The 19,502-nt window shown below is 38.6% G+C and overlaps 3 protein-coding genes across 3 annotated transcripts; 1 reads left to right on the top strand and 2 right to left on the bottom strand.

The window, feature by feature from the left end:
• Positions 1-2,552: 2,552 nt before the first annotated feature.
• On the bottom strand, positions 2,553-5,010 carry LOC137708746 (pentatricopeptide repeat-containing protein At5g50390, chloroplastic-like). The gene has a single exon (XM_068447894.1). The coding sequence runs from the start codon at positions 4,698-4,700 to the stop codon at positions 2,580-2,582; it is 2,121 nt and encodes a 706-aa protein (XP_068303995.1). The 5' UTR covers positions 4,701-5,010; the 3' UTR covers positions 2,553-2,579.
• A 4,094-nt stretch (positions 5,011-9,104) lies between these two features.
• Positions 9,105-10,466, bottom strand: LOC137708339 (uncharacterized protein At5g19025-like). Its single transcript, XM_068447395.1, has one exon. The coding sequence runs from the start codon at positions 10,047-10,049 to the stop codon at positions 9,351-9,353; it is 699 nt and encodes a 232-aa protein (XP_068303496.1). The 5' UTR covers positions 10,050-10,466; the 3' UTR covers positions 9,105-9,350.
• A 5,151-nt stretch (positions 10,467-15,617) lies between these two features.
• Positions 15,618-19,000, top strand: LOC137708131 (cyclic dof factor 1-like). The gene is made up of 2 exons (XM_068447130.1): positions 15,618-15,907; positions 17,148-19,000. Exons 1-2 carry the CDS (start codon positions 15,629-15,631, stop codon positions 18,435-18,437), a joined length of 1,569 nt encoding a protein of 522 aa, XP_068303231.1. The 5' UTR covers positions 15,618-15,628; the 3' UTR covers positions 18,438-19,000.
• Positions 19,001-19,502: the final 502 nt, after the last annotated feature.

The raw sequence follows: 19,502 nt of genomic DNA, 5'->3' as shown, positions 1-19,502 counted from the left end.
TAAACGGCTCAAGCGAGGTCGTTTCCACAGGGATTATTTAAAATTATGCAAAATCAAAATCTTAGTTAATTATTTGAAAACGAAGATTGGAAAAGGTTGATTTAATGACCTAAATTAAGAAAAACGAAATTATATAAAAAAGGTTAACCAAAATCTGCAATTTTAAAGAAGGAAAAAAAAAACAATTTTTTATAATTCAAAGTGAGAAAGTACTAGGATTCCGCCGTCGCCTTAACAATTTTATGTAGTTTTACCAATTACTTATGAATAACACATGCAACTTTGAATGTTAGGTTGTCCTAAAGTATATCCTACTTGTGCCATTCAAGTTAGAACGTATATTAAACATGCAATTCGTTTGTGACATTCAGATCAAATATAAATATGCATAACTCATTACGATTTGTGAAAACCTCTTGAAAAACAATGCAACCCGTAAGACATGCCATTCGCCTTAGGTGAAATTACAACTATCAATCACAAGAAGCTACTCAATCCTCCGGTGGCATTCCGACCGAATTGCATCGGATTATAAACATCCTAATGGTTACGAATCATTAAGACATAAAGACAGTTTAAACACAATGATTAATAATTTAAAGCATGCATACATAATATCATAAACAATTAAATAAATACTACATATTCATGCTAAGGCTTATGGCCTCGCCCTAGCAAAGATGATTAGTTACGCATATTCATAATAAAAATCACAAAGTCTTTATTGAAATAGAAAAATAATGAAAACACCTTGAAAATATAAGTCTTGAAATCTCTAAACTTTGCTCAAAATCTTCTCCCCAAAAATTGCATGAAGAAGAAATCAAGGGTCGGCCAGAAGGCTTATTTATACTACTCTAAATAAAATCCTCCTACTAAAAGGTCTTAGAATAAAACTAGGAAACCAAATAAATTGAAATAAATTAGGAAACATAATTCTAAATTGACTTGGTAAATTCACCCAAAATTCTGCACAAAATGTCACTTTTTAGTAACGCGCACTGTTTTTTTATTTAATCACCAGAAAATAACCGCTTGGTAGAAATTACTGAAATTTTAACACGAACAAGCTAAGGAACATACAAACATCTTCCAATTTGAATCACTCCAAAATTCGTCTGTTTGATTACGTTTCACTTCGGAATAAGTCGAATGTCCTATGTTGAAAATATAAAGCAAATTATCAAAATTCTACCAAAATAATTACCAAATTATACTAAAAATAAGGTAAAATATATAATATGAAATTGACTCATCAGTAGGATTACATCTTCTGCTTTCCTCCAAAAACAAACCAAAGAAGGTTTCCTACAGAGTTTGGGAGATGGACTCGTCCTTCACGATGCAGGAAATAGCATGCCTTTTATATACAGAGGCCAAGTACTCCTCAATAAGCAAGCAAATAATCAAGGTGTCTAGTAATTCGGAGAAATTTTACTCGAAGACAACAACGATGTCCCAAGAATCCAGCAACGCGTCTGTATTTGCGGCAGCATCCATAGGATCACTCATGGAGGAAGCATGGACGATGAAGCCTTTGCTGTCGGATGATTGCAGTATTTGCTTGGAAGGGTTGAACGGTGAAGAAGCCAATAAGGAGATAACAATGGCTTGTATTCGAACATCAATAAGTAAGCATATTAATCAAACCGTGTCTGATAATTCGGAAGACGCAAAGATAAAGACGAGGATGATGTCCCAAGAATCCAACAATGCTTCTGTAGCGACGGTGGCATCCATAGGTTCATTTATGGAGGAAGCGTGGATGATGAAGCCATTGTTGTCAGATGAGTGGCAGTGCTGCAGTATTTGCACGGAAGGCTTGAACTGTGAAGAAGTCGATAAGGAGATAACATTGCCTTGTAAGCATAAGTTTCACTCAGCTTGTGTTCGAACCTGGATCGCCAAGCGCTCTTCCTGCCCGCTCTGCAGGATCAATGTTAAACCTGCCATGCCGCTCTGCAGGATCAATGCTAAGCTTGACGTGCCCGCAATGATAGAAGAAGACGATGAGATCAACATGTGGGTGAATATGATCACAAATATGGCGCAACTATGGCAATTTCGTAGTCTTTGAAGATGTTCTTGTTTTATGTCAGCCTTGTCGTGTTCATCATATGTAGTTTCCTATTGATATTTTTCATTAATTAGTTTGTATTTTATATATTTGTTAATATACATTGATTTATATCATAACATACATTTTTTTTTAATTTTTAAGAAAAAATAATCAGCTCAATAGACTCGTAAGGATTCAACGTGAAAACGGAGTGCTAGTTGTCGACTAACTGACGCCCTTCCCTTTCCTTTATCCGGGCTTGGTACCGGCTGTGTAAGATAAACTTACATAGGGCAACAATTTTTGCAAGCAATATAAAGAAGAAGAATAAAAAGACCTTGATTCTATTCATTTGCCTTTATTCTTTGTTTACAACATATAGTATTTAACCCTAAGGCTGAGAGAACTCGTCCAACAGTTACCGGAAGTGATTTTCACATTCTCTTTTTTTTCATCACTTTCTTTTTTGTAAATGTACGATTAAATAAATCAAAACAGGAGTACACAAATAACTCTGCCATCACCAGTAATTTCCACAAGAGCAACTCCCATCCTTGAAATGGTGGAATCTGCTGGCGTCCCTCACTACGATTTCCCTTCCCGTAACCCTAGCAATTAACATAACCGCAGAATGGCAGTCTCGGCAAATACGGTGACTCTGCACAATTTGCAGTGGTGTCCCATCCGAAGTACTGATCAGACCATAAGCTATGGCCAGTTTCTCGCTGTGGTAAAACGACGTCTGCTCATGTTCATCGACATCAGGAAGTAGACACTTCTCCTCAGGGATGTAACCGTGTTTTGAAATCTTGATCATCAAGTCATCCACTTTCTGGTAAATCTCTCTTATTTCAGTGTGGCTTTTGTCTCCATAACGAAAAATATTTACCTGTTTTTTAATTTCAATCCAAGTGCATGCCGGAAGCATTCTCAAACCCTTTCTTCTTAAAGTCTGAACAACACCGGCAGCCTCCTTCAACTTCCCAGAACTGTTGTATATATTTAAGAGCACAATATAATTACTCAGCTTATCAGGTTCCATCCCATAAAGTTTCTCTGCAGCGAATTTTCCAAGCTCTAAATTCTTATGGACTCGACAAGCTGTTAGCAGGGCAGCCCACATATTTGCCGTGGGATCAAAGGGAGCGTCTCTTATTAGTTCATAAGCTTCGTCTAAAAGCCCTTCTCGACCTAGCAATTCAATCATACAAGCATAATGCATTGCCCGGGGCTTGATCTTGTGATCCCTGCTCATTGCTTCAAAAATCTCCCATCCGCATTCTGATAAACCAGAATGACTGCAAGCAGACAATACAGCAAGAAATGTAACATGGTTAGGTACCATTCCTTGCTGAAGCATCTTCTCAAACATCTCAACAGCCTCATCACCCCGACCATGATTACCATATCCAGCGATCAAGGCATTCCAAGATATAACATTCTTGAGGGGCATCTGATCAAAAACATGACGGGCGTCTTCTATCCTTCCCCATTTGCAATAGAAGTCTACAAGTGATGTGTTCGCCACTATATCTAACCCAAAACCGTGACGAACTAGACCTGCATGAGCTTGCTTAGCATGTTCCGGTGAAGCCAACCTTGCACAGATTCTTATGATCATGGAAAATGTGAAATGGTCCATCTTAACACCAGAATCACGCATGTCATAGTACATACTCAGAGCTTCCTCGCTGTAACCATGAAGTGCATAACCTGCAATGATAGTATTCCATCCTACTGTCGTCTTCCGCGGCATCTCATCGAACACACATTGAGCATCTTCGATACTCCCACACTTGCTGTACATATCGATCAACGCACAAGACACGAAAATATCAGAACCCAGCCCCATCTTCAAACAACAGGAATGAAACTGTTTTCCAGCAAAAATGAGTGCCAAACCAGCTGATGCCCGAATCATGGTGGCAAGAGTCCGTGATCCAGCGTCAGAAAATTCGTGCCACATAATTTGAAACAAATGGAAGGCCTCCATGAAATTCCCCGAATCCACAAGGCCGCCGATTATCGTGTTCCAGGAAACCTGGTTTCTCTCACGCATTTCCTCGAACAATCTACGTGCATCAATCATCATCCCGCATTTCACATGCATAAGAAGCACCCTGTTCCTCATATACTGATCCAATTCAAACCCATTACTAATCATGTAACGAGAAACCCTCTTAACCCCCCTAATCGATTTCAAACTAATGCAAGCACTCACCAACGCGTCGTACGTACTACCCGCCAATTCATACCCACCTTCAAACTCCAAAATCTCGAACAATTCAAGCGCTTCCCGGTACCGACTACACAAAACCAGCTTCTCAATCTGACTACAAAGCCCAGAATTGCGTTTCACGATCTGGGTATCTTCCAAAGGCGCCGCCTTCGGCTCATGGACCTCGATTTTCGACGGCACGGGCTTCGGACGCGGCTTCAGCTCCTGCTCCACGGAAGAACACTTGATATGCGGCAATGGGTTCCTCCATTTTCGTCGATTGAATTGGAAACAGTACCCAGAAAACAGAGATAACGATCTCCGCCTGAAGAACTTAGGATCCGAGAACGAAAAATGTAAGCTTGATCCGCTCTGGAACTGATCCAACGCAATATTTTCGTAGCGCAAAAGTGGGATCTCCATGATTTGAAAAATGGAACTAGATCAGCGAATCAGAAATGGAGCTGGTGAGGAAAGTTGGTACCCTTGAAACGTACGGAACACCGGAGTCTCCGTTCAGTGAAACGACGAGGTTGCGGTTGGGAGGAGAGGATAGGAACGCTGCGGTTTCAGGGTGGAAAGGAGGAGAGTGAGGGGGACGAAGGGGTCGGCGGTGTAGGAGAGAGGATCAGCATTGGGAATTCCGCCGGGAAAATTCAGATGCGGGTAGTTCGAAGTTGCTCACCTTCCAACTGAAAAGCTTCTATATTTCTGTGCAGGCTCTGGAGGTAGAAACTAGACAGTCAACAAAACGGTGCGCTTTTTGCACCTTTTTATTTATTTATTTGATGATTCTGGAAAAGAGGGGTGCGGATTTCGCTTCTCAATTCATGGATATGGTTTTGTATCTCACATGGAGTGTGATTTTTTTAGAGTGATGTTATACCCACCCCAGTGTCTTATTTCTTCATCCATCTTATATTCACACTTACCATAAAAAGATAAAACACACATAAATTCTTTCCCCACCCACCATTATTCCCAAAATAACCCTATATATTTCTTCTTCCAATTTTCCTTGCTTTAAAAAATTTATTATAATTTAACAAAAATGAAAATTATCATTAAACAAATATGCCCAACAACTCCAACTCCAAATATCACAGTAGTCCCCTCCCCAAAAAATTCCCAGAACCGTCACTATCAACACACCCAAACCTCAACCCAAATGCCACCCCCCCCGGCAAAAAAAAACACACCCAGCGCCCCTCCTCGCCCAAAATCCTTGGTCTGCCTTAATGGCGTGTTTTGTGTAACATCTCACATCGCCCAGGGGAGCGATCCTTAAATGTATATTCTCATCCCTACCTAGCACGAGGCCTTTTGGGAGCTCACTGGCTTCGGGTTCCGTAGGAACTTCGAAGTTAAGCGAGAAGAGGGCTAGAGCAATCCCATGATGGGTGACCCACTGGGAAGTTACTCGTGAGTTCCCAAAAACAAAACCGTGAGGGAATGGTAAGCCCAAAGTAGACAATATCGTGCTATGGTGGTGGAGCGGGCCCGGGAAGTGGTCCCGCCCAGGCGAGGATGTGACAATTTGGTATCAGAGCCTAACCCTGGTCGCGAGTGTGCCGACGAGGACGTCGGGCCCCTAAGGGGGGTGGATTGTAACATCCCACATCGCCCAAGGGAGCGATCCTTAAATGTATATTCTCATCCCTACCTAGCACGAGGCCTTTTGGGAGCTCACTGGCTTCGGGTTCCGTAGGAACTCCGAAGTTAAGCGAGAAGAGGGCTAGAGCAATCTCATGATGGGTGACCCACTGGGAAGTTACTCGTGAGTTCCCAAAAACAAAACCGTGAGGGAATGGTAAGCCCAAAGCGGACAATATCGTGCTACGGTGGTGGAGCGGGCCCGGGAAGTGGTCCTGCACGGGCCGGGATGTAACATTTTGGGAATCGGGAGATGGTTCTCAAGTCCCCATTTGATCGAGTCTTTGGAGGACTGCATAGGAGATCAGTGGACGAGATGGGCTTGCTGTCCGAGCACAGCCTCGATGAATTTGGCGAAGGTCTCAGCCATGGCGAGCGAGACGATCGGTGAGAAAGCCAATGCATAAGAGAGATGGAGAGGATAAAGAGAAGGAAGGAGGAAGAAGCAGTAGTGTTTGGGGTTGAAACAGTGAGGTAGGAAATTAAAATGGGGTGAAGTTGTGGAGGCTGAGGTCGGGGAAGGTGGTGGTTAAGGGGTTCTTCAATTTTTTTATTTATTTTTTTAATTTCATTTTTATGTTAAATAAGTTTTAAGTCCAGATGTATAATAATTGTATATGTGTTAAATTTTGAGTGGAAGTTATATGCTGATGTAGTAATACTAAATTATCTAATGATTTATCCTAATTGAGGAGGTGAAGGGGCTTATGGCAAGATATGATTGGCTAGTTTTTAAGTCTTTAAAGGTCATTTTATACAAGGATAAATTTGTCAATAAAAGTATTATTTTAAAGTGGGTCAAGTGATAAGACACTGGGGTGGGCTTAGTATCACTCTTTTTTTAAGTGCCAGTCCTTGATCACTTAGTTTAAATCATTAAATCAAATACAACGGTTAAATATATGTCAAGACTTATTACAGGTAAGCCTTAAAAAAATAATCAAAAAGCATGCACTCGAGATTTTGTGTTCAAAGTTTATCTCCTTTAGTATTGCTCTTATAGAAAAAATGACATATATAGAAAACACAAACATTTTCAATTGGAAAATTTTATTGGAACCCATTCAACCTCTTTCTACACCTAAGACAAAAAAAAAATTCTTAAAATTCCTAATTCACCCTTTGATTAAAACTGAAAAAAGAAATAAACAAAACTGCAATCTCTTTCCACACCCAGTGGTTCTCTTCCACCTCAAACGCACAGAAGATTCACCGGCGATTCTCCATGGCAACTTCAATTCAAATTCTTTTAGCATCACAACTGCTTTATATGGCACACCATTCAATTTCCATAAGTTTTGACTTCGAACTGTTCATACAACATAAATGATCCCTCTTCATCTCAACGCCTTCCTCATCGACAACTTCGCCATCCCTTCTCGGCCATAGACATTCGTGGTTCTCCGCATTGTCGGCTCTGTACCACTCTGAAACTTGTAGGCCTCCGATGCCAGCATTATGGTTGAAGAGTGTGAGAAATAGAGGAGGGAGATAATACGGAAGAGGGGGTGGTTAAGAGACGCCGACGACAAGAGATTCACGATCGTGTCAATGAAGAAGACGGCGAAAAATGGTGGGCAGATATGTGGGTTCATGTTCTTTTAATTTATTTTTACTTTTTAAATAAAGTCGGAGCAAAATGGAGAGTTTACTGGCAAAAATATTTAAGTTGGGTTTGAAGATAAAATAGTTGGGTTTAAATAAAATTTCCCTTTTCAATTAGATACATACGTAGATGTATTGGCCATATAAATATTTATTATATTCGTGATTAGAATGGGAAACGTGTTTTATACTTTCCAAGTCGACCACACAATACTACGCATCTAAACTTTCCCGCTCGATTATGCGTAATCAATTTGAAATACCGTTATCATGAACAATAATTTGAAATACCGTTAAAATAGACGGTGATTTAAAATACTACTAGCGAGGGCTTAACGATTCATTTAAATACTATTACTGTGTCACCCCAAATGCAGAAGTGTTCATTGTTGTGCCACTTTTAGCCACCATACATTGAAACCAAAAAAAGTGAAAGGGAAACTTTTTCCTCAGCCCTTTATTCTTGGAAAAGAAAACACAAAAGTGAATTTCACTAAAAAAAAATGAAACACCACCACCATCTCTTGATTGCATCAAAGCAAAGGAAACTTCCTTATGCCCAACATGTCCCTTCATCTTTCCCACTCCCAAGGATTGAAGGTGGACTAAGTTCATCCTCTTGTGCTCATTCCATCAAAGCAAACAACAAAGTTCGCTAGTAATCTAACTACAAGCATTCTGAACCTTACATGCCAAACATCGTCGAATGCATACGCGCAGTCCACCGTGAATTTGTTCGAGAACTTGTGTCTAGAAACCAGGTACCGCCAGCCACCCACGCGTGCAGGTGAACCGGTAGAGCAGCAATTGCACCATCACAACCAAATGATCTTCACCCGTATTTCTTTCCAACCTAAACAATTACATCCGAGGATTTTCAAACCCGAAACTCTCTACTACTCGAAGCAGAATGAGAACGCCTCAATCTTCTTTCGATAAGGATCTTGAAACATAATTTATCGACGAGGGAGCATACAACACATTGCAATTGCAAATGAATGAAGAATGGGTCTAATATTTCACTAGGAACCTTCATGTGTGCATGCACTAGCTATCCTATCAGACTGATTTCTTTATGATAAAGCTTAAAGCTAACCTAAAGCAGAATAAATTACTAAGATAAAGCAAAGCAGCCAAGCAAATTATGCAGTGTGGTGCAAACATGAGTAGACAAAGCGTATCACAACCACAATACAGTCACAATCAAATGCTAGTTCCTTCGGGGACTCGCATTTGAGTTTACCTCATCAGTTTCCACTCATAGAACCAGAACCGCTGCTTTCTAAGCCAGGTTTTCCAGATTACTGTCACCTGGCATGATATGAATGAAAAAGTTCCCTGCTTTTAGAAGTTTACACGGCCAAGTAAGCGGAAAATTTCAACAAAAACTTGAAACTGCGGAATCAGAGACCAGTTCTCTGCAACGGAAGTATAATTACGCTACCTCTGAGCACGATACATAAAAAATCGATAAACACTATTGTGCAAATGCAGAGAAACCATTTCAAGACAATCTTACCTCACAGAAGAATCATATCCTATAAACGAAAAGAAAAAGAACCGAAGAACTGAATCAATGGAGAACCAAATTTAAATTTCAAATTCAAGAACTTTAGACAAAACATATAACCAAAAGGAAATGAAAGTAAATACGGGATTGTTATATTCCCCGCTATAACCAAGGGTATATAATCCTTACAACTTATTCCATGAGCTAAGCTTATTTAAAAACAACACTGTGTTCCAAGAAGACGGCTTACAGAACGGCACTCTTCTTCTCTGCATTATGACTACTCATGTGTAATCATCATAATCCTACTTCTTGATCTTTTTAAGCTTCTTCGGTCCCGGAACTTCCAATCTACCAACAGAACACCCGCACCTAGCCCGAAACAAAAGCACTGCTCTCCCATTAGGTGGCGCCATCTTCTTAAGCTCGGCCTCCAATTCGCGGTGGTGATCGCGGGGCAATTCAAAAAGGCCCTTCTTCACTCCGTCCTTAGCCACCGAAGCCGAATTCTTCACACACTCCTCCGTCTCCAGCTGAATGTCGAATTCAGCAGCCTTTCGGAGGCCCCTGCAATTGGGATTCCCACATTTCCTGCTGGTGCAGGCCAGCAGAGCCCAAGCGGCCAATGCCGCACAGCAGAGGCTAAGTCCCATACATCCGTACACCAACGGAGCATTCGAAACCTCCTCCCTCAGCACATATATGATTATTCGCACAATTTCAATTGTCTTAACAGATACAAACTTCACATACGGCAATAGCAAATATCCAAAAGCGCAAACCACCGCAATGAATAACACGACATCGATCAAAGCCGATCGAGATCGATCGCAAGAAGGAGTCTTTGAGCAATTGGGGGAATTGGGTATCTTTCTTCTTCCTTGAACATGGTTGGTTTGCTTAGATTTGGCACTTGGGTCGGTTAAACTCATTGAATCCGCCATGGGAGCGTTTGGTTGGTCAACGGAGTTGCAGACCGAGATTGAGCTATGGAAATATACCATTTCAAATCGAACCCAGAATTTTGATTTCCAATCCAATCAACAAAATCGGATCAAAATTCAAAACCCACCAACATATACCGAAAAATAAGATCGACCCAAATCCGATTTGCACCTGACGATCCGATTGAACCACTCGTCGGTGCCCCGAATCCAAATCAAAACCAATCAATCCTGTTTCGACATTTCAAACCCCTCAATCCAATTCACAGCTAAGAACTTGAGAGATCAATACAGAAATACAAAAAACAAATTGAGCGAATTGGAAAAGTGAGAATTGGGTTTGGATGCGATTGGCCGGCTCGAAAAGCAGAGGAAGCAGAGCGGACAAGGAAGAAGAATTTACTGGGAGTTTTTTTATCACATTTTTCTTCTTCTTCTTCCGCAATGAACTAGTAAAACTATCGATCCCTCTCTCTCTCTCTCCGTGGTTCGTTTATACACGCTTTGGAAAATCCCGAGCGACAAGTTGTGAGGATTACGTGGGCTGCGTCGGAGATGGGCTTTTCCATCTTTTGCCGCTGCCGCACAATGATGTGTGCATGATTTGTGGGGTAGTTCATTGGGCTTGGTCCACTTTTGCATAATTTGGAATATTTAAGCATTAAAAGAGATTTTATTTTTATTTCTTTTTTTTTTCGTCAAGATGGTGACCAAGTCACCCCAATGAGGAATTGATGGAAAAGAAACCAACTTTGGTGATATGTTCTTTTGTGGAATTAGTCATCTTAATCGATGGTGGAGTAGGAATTTTATGTTTGAGAGGCCAAACGTATAAAGTCTAATTATGCAATTGTCATGATTATGATATGTTCTTTTAAAAAAAAAACAAAAACAAAAATTATCATTTGGTAGTTTTGCCACGACATTTCACATTTTCGAAAGTCAGGAAGACTGGCCAAACGTAACATAAAGTTTAATTATATAAATTGTTGTCATGGTTATGCCATGTTCTTTCTTTCTTTTTTTTTTCTTTTAAAAAGGGATCAGTTGGTGGTTGCACCACAACAGTCCACCTTTCTTGCGGCTGGGGGGATTGGCCAAATGTAACATAAAGTTCAATTGTATAAATTGTTGTCATGATTATGACATTTTTTTTTGCCTTAAAAATGATCAGTTGGTAGCTTTGTCATTGCAGTTCAACCCGTCGTGGGTCACTCACAAAGGTGTTTCACTCTCTGGGCATCATCGTGTGATTCACTAATACCAGATATTAAATCCAAGATGTACCATTTGGAATACGAGCTTAAAATTCACCCACAACCACTAAATCACCTCGTGGTGGTTCATGATTATGACATGCATATTTAACTGAAATGTGTATTAAAATGTTTCTTATATTCTTAACTTTCACGGTTTATTAAAACATGGTATTTGATTGTGCCAATTCTCGAATTTTTTTTTTATTGAGACATGAAATAAATAAATAAAGTTTGAGTTTATCATTAGAACTTATAATTCAATACCTGAAAAACTATGAATCAAATCCATCTTCCCCCATTCATAACTCCTCATGTCAAAAAATGAAATATTGCTGGTTTGACAGTATAACATGTTAGATTGCTTTCTATTTTTGCGTTTTTGAGACATCTTAATGTTCATGTTTGAAATTAAATAGGTTTCCATGGATGAATAAATGCCTTTCTTTGTAAAGAAATAGACCAAACAAGTGAGAACAAAAGGAAGCAATAACGAAATGAAGAATTTACGCGTTTGGGTTGGCAATTGCCAATTGGCACACAAAGTAAAATGGAAAGAACCACACACTTTTGGGTTGCATAAGCACTAAGGAAAGGTAGAAGACAAAGTACAACGTACGTAGTGCCATATTTTCAACCAAATGGACGCATCATATCCTTCATTAGCCGTGTGGCCCTTAAGCTTCTTGACTTTCCTGAGTGCTTCACCTTGACGAAAACGTCGTGTTACCAAGTCAACTACAATATTTTAAATTAAAGGGTGGTTTTTGTAGCTAAAATGATCTCTGAAATTATCGTAACTCTTGCCTTTGGTCATTGAGATTTAAAATCGACAAAAATAGTCCCTAAGATTGTTCACCGTCGATCTTTTTGGTTCTTCTATGGAAAATACCCGTTAAATTAAATAAACCACCAATTCAAGGAGAATGGTTGATTTGACACAAATACCCTTAATTTAACGGACACTTTTCATGAAATGACCAACATGAATGACGGTGGACAATCCACTTCTATCGATTTTAAATCTCAAGAACCAAAGTGAGGAGTTATGACAGTTTTAAGAACCTAATGTTAGAAATAACTTTAACCAGGTGAAGTTATATTTTCTCTAACCTATACTATTTCATGGGTATTTAATTCCTTTTGCATCGCCCAAATTAGTGGACCAAACTACATAAAAGCCCAAATATCAAATTTTACAACAAAAAGCCCAATGCACACTTTCATTTTCCCAAATTTCTTCCTCTTTCTCAAATTGATTTCGACCAGATAACAGTATCTGTACTGGATTTGAACTTCAATTCAATCCATTGTCCCGTATTCCTAGCATTTTATTTATTTTTTTATTTTCAGTTTTATCAAAATTTTCAGTAATGTTTGGAAGTGTTTTTAAAATGATTAAAAGTACTTTTGAAGAGAGTGATTTAGAAACTAAAGTAAAAATGCACTGAATAACGAAAAAAAACACTTAAATACTTCATACAACAAATACATAAACGATGTTTCTTTCAAATGCACTTCAAATACATGTGTTGCTACGATCACCGACTTTTTAAAAAACAAGTTGTCATAACGAAGTCATCGGCCGGTTCAAATCTAAAATATAAATATAAGGTTGAAAACAAACCTTATGCCTTTCAGAGAAAAAAGATGCATATAAAAGCACAAAATAAACAAATAAACAACCTTAAATACTATTTCCGGCCAAAAGAATCAATCATAAAAAATAAAAAATAAATTAACATGTGGTTAGCAATAAAACAAAGTACATAGAAATAAATATAAAAAAGTTTATATTCCATCTAATCGGACGGCTACGCGTCACACGTGGAAAGGGTAAGATAGGCTCCCGGTTTGGGTTCGGTACACGTGTCAGCACAAAAGGAGTGTGTTTGAAAGGCAAAATCACGAGAGATTTTTCAGTATAATCATCACATAAAGTGGTATCTTCATATAAATAGTGGAATACTTGTGTTAAAATATTAATTATTTAAAAATTAGAATTTTTCATCACTTATACAAAAATATGTAGTATACTATTCGTATTCCCGTTAAAACTAAAAATTTCTTCAAAATCACAGCCGTTAGCAGGATTTTTTTTGGTGTTTCGCCCCAAGAACCAGGAGATGCTTCACACGTATACCTCCCTTGACACGTGTGATGAAATGAGTGGACCTGAATCATGGGGTTTGCCTTTGGTGACTTTGCACTTTACTTTTCAGGCGGGGCCCACTAAAAGGTAGGGCTGACTTGGCACTCTTTATCAACTTCTTTTTCTGCCTAAAATTGCTTTAATTAATAGACTAGCGAACATGTGTTACAATTTGCTTTTTATTTTATTTTTTAAATATGTTTTTTAAACGACAGTTTTAGTGTCTGAGACCATTTCCAAATGAGATGTTAAATTCTAAGTGAAATGTCTTGTAATCAAATTTGAAGATATGAGCAAACTTCAATCGATATGTCAATCCTATATGGATTAACATATGAGAAAATGTGATGTCAAATAATTTTTAATTATTTTATTGTGTAGATCCCATTAATGCACCAATTATGGACCTTGACATTTTATTTTAATTGATTTCTTTTTAAAATGAGTTATATAAATATAATTTATAACAAAAAAATATCGGTTGGAAAAAAAGAAAATGATATTGTCACGTTAGCCATCAAATTAACATTTGATATTTATTTTTTGACATCTCTATTGGAGATGCTCTAAGTTGTTTGTTGTTCAAGGGTATGGGGTTCGGAATGAATCAGACCCATACCTAGGTGCATAGCCATGATTACTTTTTATTATTGCAGTAAAGCACTATCTACTTAATTTTTTTTTTTTTTGTTTTATCTTTTTTATTTTATTTTAATAATTATTTTACTTATTTTTCTTTATTTAATGCATCATTATTTTTATTTTTTGTCAAACTATAGTTTTTTTTAGATTAGATGTTAAATTCGTCACCGATGAAATTTGAACTCACGTCATTATGTAAATGCTCAACACCTACTCACGTCATTATGTAAATGCTCAACACCTTTCTACTACTGTGGTAAATGACCAGTTGCAATGCATTATTATTTTTAAAAGTTGCAAGCATAAATGAACTTTTGGTATTATGATGTTTCACCAAATTTGTTTCTCTTTTTATATATAATTCAATTAATTTATAGACTTAGTTTTCTACGCCAATTTATGCAACTACAAGGCAAAGACTCGGCAAAATTCGGATTTTTTTTTTCTTATAAAAGAAAAAAAAAAGTGCTTTACGCTATCATTTGACCTTAAAGACCTTAAAACTGAGTAAAATTTCATTTAGAATTTGGAGTATAATTTATCATGTGGAAAAAATATGGAATATAGGTGTTCTAATCATACTCATATTTAATTTCATTTCAAACTATATTTAATTAAAATACTATTTCAGGTACAATTTGGTGCCACATTTGATTTCCTTTAATAATTTTTTATTTAAAAGAAATGTATATCCCTTTTTTTAATTGAACAATTCCCTCCTACTAAGAAAAGTCTAAAGATGTTGCATTTAACAAAATTTTATATAATATAACTGCAGAACAAAAACTTGTTAACTTGTTTTTATTTCAATATATTTGCAATACATTTATAAATGCAGTAATTGGGATAAAATAATTAAAAGTAAAATTGGGATAAAATGCTGAAGAGCTATCTTGAAAAGGTATGAGAAATATTTACATACCCCGACCCTAAATATTCACTTGAGCACTTGAATCGAGTTGTATTGGTTTCGTCATCTGGAACTCTGACCCGCAATGTCAATTCAGACACCCAAATCAAGTTGTGATTTTCGACACTTGGAAGGTAATGAAGTCATCATAGCTCCATCCGAGTGTCCAGGTGGACATTTTGGATCAAAGTGCATCATATATGCTCAATTTCATTTGATGGAATAGTAGACTCAACTACTTTAAAAATGATTACAAGTCATTATATTTTATGATCTACATGAATAGTCTTCCTTCAAACTAAAAACTGGAGATTTCGGATTCGAAACCCGTTGCTTATGTAGAGGCCAGACTTGTGGCTAGGGAGAGGTTGAAATGACTCTATGAGTCTTCCCGGCTCCCAAAAAAGATGGATAACCGTGGCTGTCACCAGTTGCCCTTTTTAAAATAAAAAATAAAAAAAAGAAAAGAAAAGAAAAGAAAAGTGTTTGGTAAGATGGAGATGGGGGCAAAAAGGTAAAGACAGAAAGAAAAAACAGAATAAAAATTATTTTTCAAAAACCACTACTGAACTTGTGGCTCAGAATTCCCCTCCCCGATGACGTGGCACACCACCTCCATAGACAGCTGAGAAGATAGACGACAAACGCACTCTCTCTCTAAGGTTTTTTTCCGAATCGAATGTTTGATGAGAAAAAGATAAAGGAAAAGAAAAGCGTAGCAAACATGTCGGAGGCAGCAAAGGACCCAGCGATCAATCTTTTCGGGAAGACGATTTCGGTGCCGAACTCCGGCGGCGACTCGGTCGGAGTTACCAGAGCTCCGGAACCCGATCCGTCGTCCGGGACTGTCGCGGAAGAGACTGTCGATCAATACCACGCCGCCTCCTCCTCCTCCAACTCTTCGCCCGAAGTCAATACCCACAGAGACCGGGAAGAGAAAGAGGTCAATGACAACAAGGTAATGGAATTTGGGGATTTGGGTGTCCGAAATTTTCTATTTTTAGTGTTGAGCATTGTTTGGAAGCTCGAATGGATTCATGGGTTGCTTTCTGTGGAGGATTTTTGTTGACTTTTTGATATGCTGCTCTGGCTTTTGCTTTTGGGTTTTTTTTTTTGTGTGATTCATTTCAATTGATTTTTGAACATATTTTTTGCTTGTTTTTGCTTCTTTGGGGTTCGAAGGTGGGTTTTAAATCTTATCAGCTACAAAGTTCTAATCTTGTTTGCCTTGAGGCATGCTTATCAGATTATTTCTTTTTAATTGTTTGGAGATTGCTAGTTATTTTTCAAAGAATTTGTTTTACTTTGTGTTGTCATTGTACTTTTTCTGCTAGTGATTAATCAAGCAAGCAACTTTCTTATGTTAGCGCTCAACCTCATTCGAAATTTTTCTGTTTCAAATGGGTTTTGTTTGCACTTTCTGGGTTTTTCATTTGTGTCCTTTCTGAAATTTCAGCTGAGCTTTGTTAAATGGATTCCCTTTATGATTTGTGGCAATTTGGGGTTAGGTTGTGTTTTGAAACTTTGCTTGTTTTACATTTGTATTGGGGATATCGATTCGTAGCTTGTGTTCATAGTTTTTTGTCTTTCTATTTGAGGGTTGAAAAGATTTGGAAAAATTCTCTACAAACAAGCTAATCATTTGCTGCTTCTACCATGATGCATTCGGAGGCCGAAACTTCTGTTAGCTAGTACTGATCTCTACTTTTAGCCTGCCTGCTTATAAATTATAATACTTTCGTGTGGTCAATGCGCTACTCGGATGACATATGAATATCTGGTGCTATTTTACTCATTACATAGTGGCTTAGTACCACGAATCTGAATGTTTATCTAAAGATGCCATTAACCCCTCATCTCCAAATTGATTAAAACTCCTTCGTAATGAAGGCAAAGGAGGCTATTGTGTCAAAAAGAAAGAGGGGTTTCATACCTTATGTAGAGGCAAATCCTCAGGAACCTTCATGTCGTGTTTACTTTTAAGCATTGGAGTTCGATTTTCAACACAGCCATGTAATAAGGAGTCTAATTGTTTCAGTCGATTCAGCATGCCAGCAGTAGATAGTTAAGTTTCAGACCTTTTTTGTATCCTGTAGTAACGTAGTAGACATAAAGGATAGATGATAATATTTTGTTTATATTTCAACGATACTCAGTTTTGAAACTCATCTTCTCAATTAATTTGTTTATCAATTCAGGACACATTGGGGGAAAAACCGATTCAAAAGACACAGGAAAATGGAATCCCAACATTATCTTCGGAAGAGTTAGCAAATCCAGATGCGGCATCCAGAATAGGTGTAAACCGTGAATCACCTGTTGAGAAGGAGAGTGCCACGCTAAAGACTGAGAAGACTGAAGAGGAACAGAGTGAGACAAGTAATTCGCAGGATAAGACCCTGAAGAAACCAGATAAAATACTTCCATGCCCCCGCTGTAATAGTATGGACACCAAGTTTTGTTACTACAACAATTACAATGTCAACCAACCCCGGCACTTCTGCAAGAACTGCCAGAGATACTGGACAGCTGGTGGGACAATGAGGAATGTGCCTGTGGGTGCCGGTCGTCGTAAGAATAAGAATTCTGCTTCTCACTATCGTCACATAACTGTCTCTGAAGCTATGCCGAATGCTCAAGCTGATGGTCTCAATGGAGTTCACCACCCTTCAGTACAACCAAATGGTACTGTCCTAACATTTTGCAGGGATACGCCCCTCTGTGAATCAGTGGCTTCTGTCCTTCATCTAGCCGATAAAAATATACAGAACTGTACGCATAATGAATTTCAGAAACCTGAAGGATTGAGGACTCCAGCTTCTTATGGTGCTGGAGTAACCGGAGATGATCATTTGACTGGATCAACAGCGACAGATTCAAATTCAAAGGACGAGGCGTGCAAATTTGGATCGCAAGAGCAAGTAATGCATAATTATCAGGGCTTCCCACCTCAAATACCATGCTTTCCCGGGGCTCCTTGGCCTTACCCTTGGAACTCTCCCATCGCACCACCTGCTTTCTGCCCTCCAGGTTATCCTATGTCCTTCTACCCTGCTGCAGCTTATTGGGGTTGTGCTGTGCAAGGTACTTGGAGTATCCCTTGGCTTCCTCCTCCATTGTCTTCAAACAACAGTGCTTCAAGTTCTGGTCCCAACTCTCCCACCTTGGGGAAACATTCGAGAGAAGAGAACACTGTGAAACAAAATAGCTCTGAGGAAGAAGTGCCACCGAGAGAAAAGAGTGCTGAGAGAAATCTTTGGATTCCAAAAACTTTGAGGATTGATGACCCGGGTGAAGCTGCAAAAAGCTCTATATGGGCAACATTGGGGATTAAGAATGATAAGGCTGATTCAGTTAGCAGCGGGGGACTCTTCAAGGCCTTCCAGTCAAAGGGTGATCAAAAGAATCACCTCTCTGATGCCTCTCAGGTCTTGCAAGCCAATCCAGCGGCATTGTCTAGATCACTCAATTTCCAGGAGACCTCATAATATCGGTGGCTTATTATACACTTCTTGTTTGTTCCAACTGTTGCCAACAGTTCAGCAATGTTCAACTGCTCCACACAATATGACACCGCCTTCCTACTCCCAGCAGTCTTGTTGATTAACCATCGTCGGCCACAAAACCAAACATCAAAGCCGTCAATGGAGGAAACGAGAGGAGGATTTTGCGGCCTTTTCTCTTAATTAGCAGCTGGGAGCCATCTTACCTTAAGCTGAAATAGCCACTAATTTTCCCCCCTGTGAGTGCTACTATGAATATTTGCAACGTGCGTATTTTGAGTTAGATGGTTTGCTGAGTTCTTGAACATATAATTACATGTAAAATTGAGAACTGGAAGAGTTCAGGTTTGTGTAGCATAATCCCAATATGTAATTAAATAACATGGGGATTCAAATGAAAAAAACTTTCTTTTCATTTGTGGTTTTAATTGAAGATGTAGTATTTTTCTTCTTGTATCCACTTAAATACCATAATTTCCTCCTGCAGGAAAATCTCAGATTTGGATTTCTCGATTCGCTTTTAACTGTCAATTGTTCATTTTTGTTAAGTAAACATGAGAGTTCATTTCTCGACCCACGTACTGAGAAAAGATTTTGTTGTTGTTGTAAACATAACTAGTAACACATTTGTTAGCCATTTCTAGCATAACTACATGAAAGTTTAGAATTTTGTAAGCCAGTTACATAGGGCCATACGGAGGCTGGGGGTCATGGCAGCCTCCAGTCTACGTGCAACTACTGCCTCCACCTCGGCCCCTATGGAAACTAGTTACTGGAGACCGACAATATGATAGAGGATGCGAGATGCGGTTGGAGAGAAATTTATATGAATTGCGACACCTTAGTAATAATATCTTAGTATGTGCCAGCTTATGATGTGAGTTACCGTTATTGTAAAGGTGTCTAAAAGGCGCTAGGTGCTAGTCGGGTGGCTAGCTGGAGCTTAACCGTCTAGGCGGATTTAAGTAAATCTATTATATTTTGTGTAAATGAGTGTTTTTCTATAATATATGTAATTACATCATAAACTACATAAGAGAATGATATATA

Source organism: Pyrus communis, chromosome 11 (assembly GCF_963583255.1).
Source record: "Pyrus communis chromosome 11, drPyrComm1.1, whole genome shotgun sequence".
NCBI classification, from domain to species: Eukaryota; Viridiplantae; Streptophyta; class Magnoliopsida; order Rosales; family Rosaceae; genus Pyrus; species Pyrus communis.
The sequence above is the reverse complement of the archived record's forward strand: the minus strand, read 5'-3'. Positions and strand labels throughout refer to the sequence as shown.

Bases quoted from the DNA above. Each gene is read 5' to 3' on its own strand.
- LOC137708746 (XM_068447894.1), bottom strand. From the start codon at position 4,700: ATGGAGATCCCACTTTTGCGCTACGAAAATATTGCGTTGGATCAGTTC.
- LOC137708131 (XM_068447130.1), top strand. From the start codon at position 15,629: ATGTTTGATGAGAAAAAGATAAAGGAAAAGAAAAGCGTAGCAAACATG. The intron at 15,908-17,147 runs GTAATGGAATTT...TTATCAATTCAG, and splicing joins AAGAGGTCAATGACAACAAG to GACACATTGGGGGAAAAACC.
- LOC137708339 (XM_068447395.1), bottom strand. From the start codon at position 10,049: ATGGTATATTTCCATAGCTCAATCTCGGTCTGCAACTCCGTTGACCAA.